The sequence below is a fragment of the Panthera pardus genome, unplaced genomic scaffold, assembly GCF_024362965.1.
Source record: "Panthera pardus isolate Hobbes unplaced genomic scaffold, ASM2436296v1 HiC_scaffold_4, whole genome shotgun sequence".
Classification (NCBI taxonomy): domain Eukaryota; kingdom Metazoa; phylum Chordata; class Mammalia; order Carnivora; family Felidae; genus Panthera; species Panthera pardus.
In genome coordinates, this window is record NW_026526969.1 from 11,521,425 (window position 1) to 11,536,656 (window position 15,232).

At 46.4% G+C, this 15,232-nt stretch overlaps 1 protein-coding gene across 3 annotated transcripts in view; it reads right to left on the reverse strand.

Moving 5' to 3' along the window:
• Positions 1-292: 292 nt before the first annotated feature.
• DAGLB (diacylglycerol lipase beta) overlaps positions 293-15,232 on the reverse strand; it is a 37,690-nt gene continuing 22,750 nt past the window's right edge. For 2 of the 3 annotated variants that reach the window (XM_019422566.2, XM_019422568.2), the window contains 5 exons: positions 6,287-6,355; positions 6,132-6,204; positions 4,277-4,527; positions 3,996-4,187; positions 293-1,138 (listed from right to left, as the gene is read on the reverse strand). In XM_019422566.2, the coding sequence (XP_019278111.2) occupies positions 1,048-1,138; positions 3,996-4,187; positions 4,277-4,527; positions 6,132-6,204; positions 6,287-6,355 (676 nt within the window). In that variant the 3' untranslated portion in view covers positions 293-1,047. Of the gene's footprint in view, positions 1,139-1,224; positions 3,606-3,995; positions 4,188-4,276; positions 4,528-6,131; positions 6,205-6,286; positions 6,356-15,232 lie in introns of those variants that run through there. The other variant, XM_019422567.2, reaches the window with a different exon arrangement.

Sequence of the window (15,232 nt, forward strand, 5' to 3'; positions counted from 1 at the left end):
GATGAAAGGGTCCGCTGTGGCCGTGGGCACCTGGGGTGGGTGTGCGGGCCGCGGGACGCGATCAGAGGACGAAGACAGTATTCTGACAAAACACTACACTGTGCACGTCATTACTAAACTGAAAGTGTCACGGGTAAAATCTTAAAAGGTTAATTTCTGTCAGATGCAGTAAATGATGAAAGGTCGGTATCATCACTAAGTGTTTTAAGCTTTTTTTCTTAGACTCCATCCCTCCTGAGATCGGGCATTTAATTCATCTTTGAACTGGTCGTTCCCATAGTTGCTGACTTAGTGCTTTTCTTATAGAACCCCTTCTTAATGAGCAATATGCCTCCTTGTATTATAAAATCTTTCTGATAATGCATTAGACCTTTTTTTTTGTAGATTAGTGAAAGTGCATTCCTGTTCCCTTGTTACTTTATTCAGAGCTAATAAGCGCTTTCCTTAGTTTTCTAGTAACTAGGTGTAAAAATCATGTGTTGCAGCTTTACAGTTTTTGAAATATTTTAGATATTCCTAAACTATGAACTTTCGTAACATCACTGTCTTGCCAGATCACCAGTACTGTACCTTGACTAATGCTGACCCTCCTCCTCGCCGCCTTCCCCCGGACACACGCTTCCTGTCGCTCTGCCTAATCAACCACGTTCCTTTGGGTCTGTGAGGTTCTGTAAGCCCGTGCTCGTGCTAACCAAGTTCTGTACAACTTACCCGCTGGCAAGAATACAAGGTTGGACCTTTCAACCACTAGAACAAAGTTTTTTAAATTGACCGTTGCAGACTTGTGGAGTGTTTTTACATTGATCTTTTGCTAATGCAATTAGCAGTTATGTTTTGCATGTGTGACTTAATAAATCCTTGAATCATATGACTGTAATACTTGAATTCTTGAGAGCTCGAACAGCCTCCTGGGGTGTGTGTTCGTTTGCCTCACCTGAAAATCCTAGGCGCTTGGAAACACATTTCCAGTGCAGGTTTTCATGCTGGGGGACGGGGAGGGGCCCCTCCAGGGGAGAAGCTGAAGAGTCAGCAGGGACCGGTGGGGAGTCAGGCTGGGTTTGGGACCTTCGGATGCGGGTGGGACGTCCACACGGGTGCCCGAGCAACTGGGGCCAGAGCTCTGGGCTGAAGCTGGCAGCTGTTGGGAGCCCGAAAAGGGGGGGAAGGAGGCCGATTATGACTTTAAGCCTGAAACTGTACTTCAATGAACAGGTCATGTCAGAATCCATCTTCTAAATCCTTTATATCATTCTGAAGATTGCTTTATTTTTGAGTATTTTTTAAAGATGTTTTTAAAAGGCAGTTTCAAGACCATGTAGTTCTGACAGTTTGCTACAAAAACCGCTGTCTCCCATCACACCCTCCCCCAAGGCAACCAGTTTGAGTTCTTTTAACCTTTGTTAGTTATTTATCTCCATATGGCTAAGTGATGTAGCTTTTTACCGCCCAGTTTTTATCACCAGTTGCTTAGCAAAGAGAGATGCGTAGGGCCGGGTGTGGGGGAGAACACAGAGCCCCCACGCGGTTCCCAGCTCCCTCCCCACCCCAAATCTCCCCGTGTTCACCCATCCAGACCGCCAGCTCTCTGGACCCGTCCCGCTGGGTGTCTGGTGGAGGCTTCGTCAGAGAGGCGTGTGTGCCTGATGCGACCGCCGGCTCTTTGCTTCACCCTCCGGCCCCTCTCCCCTCCGTGGGGGTCTGGCGAAGTCACAGGACCTTGGTGCTGGCTACTGCAGTTTTCAGATTCAGCCGTTACCACTGGTCCTCCCGGGAGCCCCGGCTCTTTCCCAGTGGCACCCCGCCCCCGGCATACCCTTCCTTCCCGATCCTGGTTGGTGTTCGCTATTTAGCATCCGTGTTACTGTGCAGATGCGCCTGGCTGAGCCACTGAGGAGCAGGACTGTGCGGCACAACTACTCGTTTCTTTGAGGATAATTAAGACTATTTGCTCTTCTGTGTGCTTCACGATTTAACTGCAGACTTCCAGCCGATACCGAAATTCCTCAGGATGTTTGCTGTTTCAGCAATTTGCATTTTCCTAGTCTCATCCTCTGGCCACCACTTTTCTTACGTGTCGATGTTGAGTTTATTTTTTTGTAATCTCTACCTCCAATGTGGGGCTCAGACTCCGACCCCAAGATCAGGAGGCACTGCTCTACCTACTGAGCCAGCCGGTGCCCCCGGCTCCTTGTCTCTTAACTTGCTTCCTCTTGCTGAACACATTCTCCGGGTGTTTCCTGAGAAAGAAGCATGTGGGGAACCCGTGCTCTCACGTCTCGGCCACTGCAGTTGTGTGGGATGTCTTCCCGCCTTGCACACCCCGTGCGGCTGCTGTCCCTTGTACTTCCTTCCCCCTCTGTCCTGCCTGCCCTTCTGCAGGTGGCTGCCGCCTGGCTGCTTTGGAGTTCATCTTTCTTGCTTTTAACTTTCAGGTGTTCTCACTCTCTGCCACTTTTTCAGTTTCCGGATCCGTCTTCTCTGTCCGCAAGCTGTGGTGGGGGTAGCTGGAAGTTTCTCCCGGTCGCTTGTCGCTCACGTGCCTGGTGGTCCTTGGCCCCAGGCTTAAAGGTCGACAGCCTTTACAAAACAGATTGGAAACCAGCCCACAGGTGGCGTCCACGGGCATCTCAGATCTGCCAGCTTTCTGCCCCGAGTGTACAGGAACTGTGTCTAGAACCCAAACTCACAGCAACTGGACATTACCGTGGCATCTCAACTGGAGTTTTCTAAATGGGCCTTTGCAGGTTTGCGGAACCTAAGGCGTTAATGGCTGTGACAGCTCAGAGGCCCTGAGGGAAGGGTCTCCAGAGGTCAGATAACTTGGAGAATCTTCATGAAGGTTCTGGCAGCCAAGGGTGAGAAGCTGAGAGACCTCATCCCCTTGCCTTCAAGTGCGCTGCTGTCCGGGGCCCCCTCCACCCCAGAGCGAACCAAGGGCCAGATTTCTTCCAGCTTTCTGGCAAACCAGCTCACCTGACTAGTCCTGTGCCACCCTCTGTCCCAGGTGCCTGGGGAATCTGAGCTGTAAACCAGGGCAGTTCTGGTCTTTCCTCCTCCACGTAAGATCCTGTTTCCTCCAGTCAACCATTTGTTCCTTCTCTTCTTTCCCCATCCTGGTGTATTTATGCTTTTTAAAGAGACCAATTGACCGTCATTTCCTAGCGCTTCGGTGGGGGTTAAATCAGATGCCTCTGCAATCTCAGTCTTTAGCCCGAGCTCCAAGAAAAAAACTATCCAAGAAGACTTCATTTTTGTTCAGACAGAAAGCTTTTCAAACGCGATTGCTGTAAAACTACCCAGTAAAACAGGCCTTCCCGCAAACATCCAGTGGAAGAGTACGTCACTGTACAGACACGAACGACACGTGTAAGTGCTTTATTATAAACTCCCTCGGAATTCACTGGCTGACGTCCAAAAGCCAAAGTAATAGGTGAAAATAAAGCAGCTTGATGTTGAGCTGGAGCGCCAAGGAGCAGTGGCCCCAGTTCCCAGCCTGACCTCGGGGCTGACCCTCAGCGCCACCCAGGAGAAGACCCATCCGTACCCTTACAGTGACGCACTAAGACTGTGTAGCCAGGAAAATCCAGTCTGCCGGGTTCAGACTCCTAAACAGTGGTAAGACGAGACCCTGTCAGTGAAAAGGTGGGACGGGGGTGAGAGTCCACAGATCCGTCAGGTCCTTAAACCTGGCCGTGGATCCCAACTTGTGCTGGGACGGTTCTGAGATCATCAGGGAATTGCCCTGGAGCTTCCCGAAGCTTCCTACACGAGTCCCGTCATCTCCGTGTTCTCTCCTGACACCCGATCTTGCTAACGCTGTGACCAAAATGACTTCCCAAATCGTTCCGTGATTCAGAAGACCACCAAATCTAGTACCTGTCGGGTTCCTATCGACGGACATCCACCGGCATCACGGACGTCACTCTGCTACTGTCCACGTAAGAACAAAAGTGTGAGTCTGCCGTCCTCGAGCGGTTTAGAGTAGCTCTACTTACACCACGTCCACGTTGGAGCCACCTCCGGGGGGACAGAAAACGTAGGCGGCCCTGTCGGACACCACGCTGTCCAAGGCTTTCATCAGGACGTCGGGCATGTGGTCCGTTAACATCTTCGGGCCGATGAGTATTTTGCCGAACTGTGATTCGTGTGCCCACCTCGCACTATACCGAGCCGCGGCGCGGCAAAACCTGAGACAGACAGAAGCTGAACTCGCGGAGCGCCCCCCCTGGCTGGAAGCGCGCGTCAAGGGGGACCGAGCCACGCCGCCCGCACTCACCTCCCCGAGGTGCCTTCTTCCTCCAGGTGGATGATCCTGCCGGGAGGGTAGAGATGGGGGTACTTGGCGGGGGACTCCAGGGGGGAGTCGCTGGAGAAGCTGTATGTCGGGGACCCGTGCGTCAGCAGGCTCTGCTCCCCCAGAAGCGGCTGCGTCAGGTGTCCCTGGGCGCCCCCGTCCAGCTCTGTTGGAAGGTTGTCAGGGTCGCCTCCGAACAGCTCATACCAGCACCCGCGCAGCAGGATCTTGTACTGAGGGGAGAGCGAGAAGGCAGGTGCCTGTCACCCAGTCCTTCCCGGGCCACACAGACCTTGGACCACAGCACTTGCTGCGGGACGGTGACTTCAGAGCTCAGATACCTCCCTGGTTTGTTTAAACCACAGGTCTTAGGAGCGTGGACCTCGGTGGCCCGAACTCCTGTATCTCTTGCACAACGAAGCCACATCAAACTTGAAGCAACAGTAAAAACCACATCATGCAGATTTTGAGAAAAAGTTACCCTTAATTCTTTTTAGGCAGTTCTGCCAACCAGCTTCATTCTTTCCCTTAAGCACATTACTTTTTAAAAATTTGAGGAGTTGGGGGTAGTTGGTAAGGAGAAAGCTTATTAAAAGAATTTTTTTGAAAGTCAGAAAACTTTGTTTTCATAGTAAATTAAATCATCAAAAACTCTACATCCTTGGGGCGCCTGGGTGGCTCGGTCGGTTAAGCGTCCGACTTCGGCTCAGGTCATGATCTCACAGTCCGTGGGTTCGAGCCCCGCGTCGGGCTCTGTGCTGACAGCTCAGAGCCTGGAGCCTGTTTCAGATTCTGTGTCTCCCTCTCTCTGTGACCCTCCCCCGTTCATGCTCTGTCTCTGTCTCAAAAATAAATAAACGTTAAAAAAAAAAAATTTAAAAAAAGAAAACAAAAAAACTCTACATCCTTGTTACCACCTATCATCCGCTGCCTTGAAACATACCTCTAAGAATCATGTTTATATTACTTCTTTAAATGTTCATTTATTTTGAGAGAGAGAGAGAGACTGTGAGCCAGGGAGAAGGGCAAGAGAGAATCCCAAGCAGGCTCTATGATGTCGACACCTGACACGGGGCTTGATCTCCTGCACCGTGAGATCATGACCTGAGCCAAAATCAAGAGCCAGATGCTTAGTCAACTGAGCCACCCAGGTGCCCCTGAGAATCCTTTAAAAAATAATAATAATAAATAAATTATATGTGTGTGTGTGTGTGTGTGTGTATGTTTCTTTTGAGAGAGTGAGCTCAATTGGGGGAGGGGCAGAGAGGCGAACAGAGGTTTGGAAGCAGGCTCTGAGCTGTCAGCCTGGTGCGGGGCTTGAACCCACGAACTGAGAGATCATGACCTGAGCTGAAGTGGATCATTTTTAAATCTGCCCTTAAAAAAAAAAAAAAAAAAGTTTTTTTTTTTCTCAGTACATCATGGATATCTTTCTCTGTTGGTAAATGTAAATTTATGTCACCATTTCTAAGGACTACAACATTCCATGGTATACTAACAATTCTTAAACTCTATTTGGCAGCCTTATTTTCTAAGCTTTGGGACCAAAAGCATCAGAATACTGTTGGTCACAAGACAGGGCAAAGAAAGCGCATCACTGAAGTGGAACAGGGAAGGTTCTACCGCAGTCTCTAACCGTGGCATTTCAGGACCGAGCCGTGTGCTTTCCTTGGCACCGGCCCCGAGCCCCAGATGGAAGCTGTACCCCGGGGAGAGAGAGCCTCAGGCAACGGCATCGAGTGCGCTGGGCTAAGAGCCTCTGAATTGAGAAACTTCCTCTCGGGGCACACGCGGCCTCCAGCTCCTGCAGACCCTCTTCCGGGCACCCCCAGGTTACCTTGGGCTTGTCACAGTGCGCGATCACTCGCAAGATTCTCTTCTTCAGATCTCCCAAGTTGGTCACACTTAACCTGTTTAGCAGAAGACCAGATTGAAGCTCGAAGTCCGGTCTTTCAGCTGCCCCGAGCCCCGAGGAAGCGCCGGCAGACTCACCTGGGGATGATATCCTTGCCTAGCACAAGCGACACGGTGAAGTTCTTGGAGTGTTCATAAAGGGATTTGCTGAAATTTCAGAAAGATAAACATTCGTCAGGTTTCAGGATCATATTGCCCGCAAAGAGCTCCAAAGAGAAACCAAGCAACTTTGCCAGGTGACGAGGTCAGTTTTCAGAGACTTGGGCTGTTCTCTACCCTTTAAAAAAGGGGAAGAGAAAGTAGAGAGCATCCAATCGGAGCGACTCCTTCCCCGGGTTCTAGTAAAGCCACAACAGCCGTCAGCCGGATTGAGACGGCAGACCACGCGCGTGCTTGTACCCTTCGCCCCCGCAGCCCCGCTTGGAGGGACCTAACAGACACTCTTGCCGGGCTCCCGGGGGGCTCAGTTGCTTAAGTGTCCGACTCCATTTCGGCTCAGGTCATGATCTCACAGTTTGTGGGATCCAGCCCCAAGTCGGGCCCTGCAAAGACAGCGGGAGCCTGCCTGGGAATCAATCTCTCCTCTTCTGCCCCTCCCCGGCTCGTGCAGGGGTGTGCGCGCTCTCTCAAAATAAATACGCTCCAAAGAAAAAACACCAGCTGGCAAAAACGGAGAAGGACAGATACAAAAGGCTATCACTGCTTATAATAGCAGAGGCTGGAAACCCGAATGTCCACCCCTGGAGAGCTGTTCAATTCATAAACCACAGTACGTCCAGGGAGTACCGAGTCCTCAGCAGCAGGAGAGTGAGGGTGGCCTGTGCTGCTGTGGGGTGGTCTCAGGACACACGGTCAAGTTACAAGTTACAACAACACCCACGGCAGCATGAAGACTTAGCTACCTTTTATCGAAGAGGAGGAGGAATGCAAAGTTGTATCCGTATTTGCTTTTATATGTAAATAGGTGAGAATTATGGAAAAGCGAAGTTAAAAACTAATGGTGACCTCAGGGAAGAAGGATGGAAAGGAGATTTCTCTGAGTGTCTCTTGCTCTGTAGAGTTGTCTTTGGAACCATGTCAGTGTTTTACATAATCATAAAAATTAAAAGAAGGAAAGCACTTCCTAGCATCGAGAGTGAAAGAAATGAACCTAGCGGTGTATTAGCCAAACGGAAGGATTATTTCAGGTGACCTTCCAACAACAGAAGTCGGCTGTCCATCCCTGGGGGGGATATTACATAAGAACAAAACCAAGTGTAAAAAAACCCAAACCGCCTACAGCAACCCTCCCACTATCAGCATTCCGAAAGTGGTCAGTCTGTGTGGCCTCTGCACACATACATAGGTGCGCACACGGCTCTGCGGACCTACTAAAAACCGGGCCTCAAGGAAACCAAGATTTTTAGCATAAGAGAAAAAAAGATACAATTTCGGTAAAAATCCCGATCTTTAAGTTGAAAGTGTCAATATGAAGTAAGGATACATTTTCTCTTTGGGGTAACAACAGCACTTCCTACCTCTTAGCACTGAAAAGGCCTAGAAACCGTGACCCCGCCTGGCAGGAATGGGGCACCCGGTGCCCGGGTGACAGTCTCTAATACCATTTCCTACTCAAAAACAACACAGTACTCCATGGAGAGACGGTTGCTGCTTCCAGATGGCAGGACCGGGCAAGAAACCTGAGAACGTTTTGCGGTGCCAGAAAGGAGACACCTGTCCGGACACCCAGGGCCGTGGCAGGGTGAGAAGTCTGGTTTGAAGGGACTCCGCTGGCCAAAAGGGGACCGTGGGAACATCAGCAACTCTGCTGCAATGGGCTGAGATAGTTTCAAAGAATTAAGGTCCACCTCTGGAGAATGCTAGAATACCGATTCAGCACTCGGCACACAGCTAAGGACAGGGAAGGATTCAAGCATTCATGCATCTGTTCTGCTTAAACTGTGAGAAGCTTATACCTCAGATAACCAAGTACTTGGAAGAAAAGTTTTTTGTTTTTTTTTTAATTTTTGGCTAATAACTGTAGAAGGAATGCCAGAATATCAACATCTTGCAATCTCTAATAAAATATGTACATATCAGTTATCAGCTGCCAACGTCACAGAGCCCAGCAGACCGGTGCCTCCTGAGGTGATCCAATAGGAATCACGTACCATTCCCACCACGCATTACTGTCAAAAAAAATCAACCCCGAGTCTGTCAAGTTTCTAGACATAATTACCATCTTCTAGGACACACAGCCAGCGGTACGCAGGAACGTGTTACGTGACATGGTGAATATACGAGAAAGGAAATCCAGAATGTGGATTCTCCACAACAAGTAACCTTGTTTCGGAAATAAAGAGGGAAATGAGAAATCTATACATTAAGAGAGTTCACAGAATTTCTGTTGTCTGGATTGCCTGCATGTACACTACTAAATGTGATTAAAAACGAACAAAAAAAAAAAAACACAGTTACAAGACAAATCCACTATATCCAATGTGAGAATCTTGTTTGGAATTTATAACTTTTATGAGATCATTGGGAGAACATGATCAGTTAGTTACCGGTACGAAGAAATTATTAACTTTTTAAAAAAGTGCTCTACGCTATAGAGATCAGCATATTTACAGATAAAATGATAGGTCTCAGATTTGCATCAAAGTAATCTTGCCATGGGATCTGTGGGAAGCAGGGGGTACCTGAAGATTCATCGTGTTAATAAACTACTGAAGCTGATTAAATGGTGGCTTCTGCTCTTTTGACCTTGGTTTGAATTTGTAATTTCTGTATGAAAATTCCATTTAAAAAAAATTTTTTTTTTTTTAACGTTTATTTATTTTTGAGACAGAGAGAGACAGCATGAATGGGGGAGGGGCAGAGAGAGGGAGACACAGAATCGGAAGCAGGCTCCAGGCTCTGAGCCATCAGCCCAGAGCCCGACGTGGGGCTCGAACTCACGGACCGCGAGATTGTGACCTGAGCTGAAGTCGGACGCTTAACCGACTGAGCCACCCAGGCGCCCCTGAAAATTCCATTTTAAGATGATCATAAGCACTGAAGAGAGCATTAGTGATCTCGTAAAGAAATCCGAAGAACTATCCAGAAGGTAGCACTAGAAACAAAGAAACAAGGTATGAGAGACAAGTTCACAACGTGCAGTAAGAGCAAGGCAGTAATGCCTGTCTGATGGGAGGCCCCCAAGGAGTGGGAGACCGCAGAGGCAGCCATCTGCCACATGTGACTAGGCCTTCACAGATTGGGGGATCTAAACCTTTCAAGCAAGATACATTAAAAGGAGATTCTACAAGCACTTAGGAAAAAAGCAAACACCCATGTAACCTGGATGCACCTTACTGAGTAAAAGAAATGCAACACAAAAGACAGTGTATTGTAGGATTCCATTTATGACATGCTAGAGAAGAGAAAACTACAGTGACAAAAAGATCCTTGGATACCTGGGGGTGGGTGGAAGGGACTGACGGCAAAAGGACACAGGACATTTTAATGGTGATCAGCCCCGAAAGGAAAAAAAAAAGAGAAAACTGTCATTTGTGAAGTTATTATATACAAAAAAAAAAAAAAAAATCTGCAGAGGAATTCTAATTAATAGGTAAATTTAACAAGGCTGTTGGATACAAGAGGAAAGACAAATTTCTATGAGCTTGATCTACGTCAGCCAAAGGAGAAAATGATAAAATTTAATTGGAAGACATTAAAGGGTCCCGGAATATTTGAAAAGCGACTTTATGTTCAAAGGCTGGAAGGCTCAGTAATGTGTTAGTTACCTCCAGAGTGAACTAGAAAGTAAAGGCAGCTGAAATAAGAACTAAGCCTTTTGTTTACGGAACTTGCAAAGTTGATCCCAAAATTGATATGAGGTGCAAAGGGCTAAGAACAGCCACGAAGCTCTTGCAAAAGCAAAAGGCACGGGGATTTGCACCACTAGAGGCCAACACTTTGTGTTGGCAGCAGGGGAAGGGCTACGATGTTGCACTGTGTGAGGGGGAAATGACTGGATCCCAGACTCACACCGCACACAAAAACGCAATTAAACACAGACTAAAGATCTACCTAAAGGTGAAAGGCCAGACTAAGAGCTGTTGGAATAAAGATGAGCTTCGAATCCTTAGGATAGAAAAAGATTTCTTTAAAAAAAAATTTTTTTTTACATTTATTTATTTTTGAGAAACAGAGTGAGACAAAGCGTGAGCGGGGGAAGGGCAGAGAGAGAAGGAGACACAGAATCTGAAACAGGCTCCAGGCTCTGAGCAAACGGTCAGCACAGAGCGTGATGTGGGGCTCAAATCCACAAACTATGAGATCATGACCTGAGCCAAAGTCAGACGCTCAACCGACTGAGCCACCCAGGTGCCCTGAAAAAGATTTCTTAAATAAGAAACAAAAATCATAAATGAAAAGGCTGACAAATGAAGGTTAAAATCAAGAACGCAAGGAAGTGAAGACAGGACTCAATGCAAGTACAGGGCACATTGAGGAGCAGGAGAGCATATTCACGACACTTACTTGCAGCCTCAAAAGAACGGACTACATAATATACGTGTTTGCAGATCGAGAAAGCAAAAGACGACCTGACAGAAAAATGGGCAAAAGGAACACCACCAAAGTGGAAACTCAACAGACAAGGAATCCAGTTCTATAAATTCTGAAACCACACAAATCCAAACTGCTATGTGGAGACCTGAATATAAGCAGCAAAACTACTTTTTAAAGCAAAGGAAGAGGGGCGCCTGGGTGGCTCAGTCGGTTAAGCGTCCGACTTCAGCTCAGGTCACGATCTCGCGGTCCGTGGGTTCGAGCCCCGCGTCGGGCTCTGGGCTGATGGCTCAGAGCCTGGAGCCTGCTTCCGATTCTGTGTTTCCCTCTCTCTCTGCCCCTCCCCTGTTCATGCTGTGTCTCTCTCTGTTTGAAAAATAATAAACGTTAAAAAAATAAATAAATTAAAAAAAAAAAAAGCAAAGGAAGAATTTTCACAAAGGTCAAGACGTGGAGTATCTGCAGGGAAGGAGAGGACGCACAGGGAATTCTAAGTCACTGAACACTTGGTTTCTCAACGTGGGTACAGAGCGCTGTATTTTTAAATCTACTTTGTTGAGGTGGACACAGCAAAATCACCCAGTGTGAGTGGACAAGTCCTGACAAATGCTTTAACTGCTTAACTGCCACCACCATCACAATAAAGAACGTTTCCAGCACCCCCAAGAGCCCCCCTGTGTCCTCTGGCCATCAATCCCACCCCCACCCCAGGAGGTGAGATAACTGGAATCCTACAATAGGTCTTGTGTGTAGACTTTTCTTCACATGGCAAAATGCATCCACATTGTAAAGATGTTTGCTTATCCTTCTCAGAAAATGTAAATTTTGTATTAAATGTTTCACAATCTAAAAATTCAGTTAAAAAAGTCATTCCTGGGGCACCTGGGTGGCTCAGTCGGTTGGGCGTCTGGCTTCGGCTTAGGTCATGATCTCACAGTCTATGAGTTCGAGCCCCGCATCGGGCTCTGTGTCTCTGAGAGACAGCTTGGAGCCTGAAGCCTGCTTTGGATTCTGTGTCTCCCTCTCTCTCTGCCCCTTCCCTGATCACACTCTGTCTCTCAAAATAAAATAAAAACATAAAAAAAAAAAAAAAATTAAAAAAAAGTCATTCCTGTTGGGGCTCCTGGGTGGCTCAGTCAGTTAAATGTCCAACTTTGGCTCAGGTCATGATCTCGCAGTTTGTGGGTTTGAGCCCAACATCAGGCTCTGTGCCGTCAGCTCAGAGACTGGAGCCTGCTTCGGATTCTGTGTCTCCCTCTCTCCCTGCCCTCGCCGGCTTCCTCTCTGTCTCTCTCTCAAAAATAAATATTAAAAAAAAATTTTTAGAAGTCATTCATGTCTTTTGATATGTATAAATGTATATTTTAACATAAAAAGAGCTTTAAGGGGCACCTGGGTGGCTTAGTGGGTTAAGCTCAGGTCATAATCCCACAGTTGGTGAGTTCGTGTCCCGCATCTGGCTCTGTGCTGAGAGCTCAGAGCCTGGAGTCTGCTTCAGATTCTGTGTCTCCCTCTCTCTGCCCCTCTCCTGCTCACACTCTGTCTCTCTCTCAAAAGTAATAAACGTTAAAAAAAAGAAAAAAAAGCTTTAAAAATTGGAAAGGTATACAAATATTTATATATAAATATAATGGATGGAATTATAATTACTAAATATAATTATAATTACCAATAGTACCACAAAATGTAAATTTCCATCCATAGAATAAATATGGCATAACCAGACAACAGAATACTCAGCAGCTACATAAAAAACATGCTCTCAAACAATATTTAAGGATATCATGTATACAAAATATTATGTCCGGGTGACTGGCTGGCTCAGTTGATTGGGCCAACTCTTGATTTTTAGCTCAGGTCATGATCCCAGGGCTGTGGGATCCAGCCCTGTGTTGTCAGACTTGACGCTGAGCATGGAACCAGCTTAAGATTGTGTCTTTCTCTCTTTCTGCCCCTCTCCAGCTTCTGCTCTCTCTCTCAAGTAAGTAAAAAATGTTAATATGTAAAACATAGCCACACACAAGCAGCTAGAAGTAAACAAACCTAAATAGTTACAATGTGATTTCTGGGTAGAAAATCTCTGATCTTTCCACTTTTTTACATTTTCCAAAACTTCCATGATGGATACAAATTTCTTTGTTCCTCCCCTTTTTCCTTCTTTTTAAATTATAGCACAAACTTCTTTTATCATTAGGAGAAAAAATTATGTAGGATTAAGTATGTTAAGTAAGAAAAGAAAAATATACTTTTGAACTTAAAAAAATAATCAGGAAACAAATTCAGGAGAGTTGTAGGCTACAGGACGACCCCGGACATAACACGGGGCACAGTATTACGCAGGTTCGGTTGCAGTAAAGCAAATACTGCGGTACAGCGACTAACGTGAATCGTTTGGTTTCCCAGCGCAGAGAAGTTCTGTTTACACGCGTTGCAGTCTATTAAGTGTGCAACGTCTATTTAACTTTTTTTAACGTTTCTTTATATTCGAGAGAGAGACAGAGCTCAAGCGGGGGAGGGGCAGAGAGAGAATGAGACACAGAATCTGAAGCAGGCTCCAGGCTCTGAGCTGTCAGCAGAGTCTGAGGCGGTGCTCAAACTCATGAGCTGCGAGATCCAAAGCAGCTGAACCAAAGTCAGACGCTTAACCCACTGAGCCACCCAGGCGCCCCAAGTGTGCAATGTCTATTTAAAGTGTGCAATGATGTGTCTACAAAAACAATGTACACACTGTAATTAAAAAATACTTTATTGTGGGCGCCTGGGTGGCTCAGTCGTTTAGGCGTTCGACTTCGACTCAGGTCATGATCTCACAGTTTGTGAGTTCGAGCCCTGCCTCAGGCTCTGTGCTGACAGCTCCGAGCCTGGAGCCTGCTTTGGATTCTGTGTCTCCCTCTCTCTCTGCCCCTACCCTGCTTGTGCTCTGTCTCTGTCTCTCAAAAATAAATAAACGTAAAAAAAAATTTTTTTTTAAATACTTTATTGCTAAAAAATGCTAACCGCCATCAGAGCTTTCAGTGAGTCATAACCAGCCATCACACGTCAACATAACAAAATAATGAAAAAAATTGAAATACTGCAAGAACCTTTAAAATGTGACAAAGACATAAAGTGAGCTGATGCTGTTTGAAAAGTGGTCCCAACAAACTTGCTTAAGGCAGGGCTGCCACAAACCTTTATTTATTTAAAAAAAATTTAAAAAGTGAAGCAGTACCTGCGAAGCACAATAACACAAGGTATGTACTTGTATACAGGAATCTGTTGTTGGCATAAGCTAATGAGCTATCGGAAAGAAAAATAAGAAAGCAATCCGACTTACAGTTGCACCCCAAAAACACGAAGGAATCAGTTTAACCAAGGAGGGGCAAGACGTGTGCACTGGAAACCCTAAGACCTGATGAAAGAACTGAAGACAAGAATAAATGGGAAGCTTTCCATGCTCGCGGACCGGGAGAATTAATATTGTCAAAATATCCACACTACCCAAAGCAATCTAGAGTCAGCTCAATCCCTATCTAAATTCCAATGGCATTTTTCACAGAAATAGACAAAATAATCCTAAAATTTATGCGGAACCACAAAAGACCCCAAATCGCCAAAGCAATCTTGAGAACGAAGAGCAAAGCTGGAGGCATCATGCTCCCGGATTCCAAACGATATTATAAAGCTACAGTAATCAAAATAGTATGGTATTGGCATAAAAACAGACACACACCCCAGAAATAAAGCCAACTAATTTACAACATAGCAGCAAGAATATATGAGGCGGCCAGAACAGTCTCTTCAAGCAATGGTGCTGGGAGAACCGAAGCCACTTGCAGAAGAATGAGCCTGGACCCCTATCTTACACCACAACACGACCCAACTCAAAATGATGAAAGACTTAGATATAAGACCTGAAACCATAAAACTCTCAGAAGAAAACAGGCAGTGAGCTCCCAGACATTGGTCTCAATGATGACTTTTTGGATCTGACCCCAAAAGCAAAGGCAACAAAAGCAAAACTAAACAGGGAGGGACCACATCCAACCGAAAAGCTTCTGCACAGAGGGAACGACCGACAAAACGAAAAGGCGATCTGCGGAATGGGAGAAAACATTTGCAAATCATACCTCTGACAAGGCGTTGATACCCAAAATATATAAAGAATTCACACAACCCACTAGCAGAAAAACAGTAAGATTTAAAAATGGGCAGAGGAGCAGAACAGACATTCTTTTTTTTAAGCAATACTTTGTGGTTTTTTTGTTTTTGTTGTTGAGAGAGAGGACACCAGTGAGTGAGGGGCACAGAGAGGGAGGGAGAGAGGGAGAGAAAGAGAGAGAGAGAGGGAGAGGGAGGGGGGAGAGAGAGACAGAGAGAGAAGCAGGGCTCACCCAAAGTGGGATTCGAACTCACAAACTGTTAGATCACGACCTGAGCTGAAGTTAGATGCTTCACTGACTGAGCCACTCAGGCGTCCAATACCTTTTTTTTTTTTAAGTTTATTTT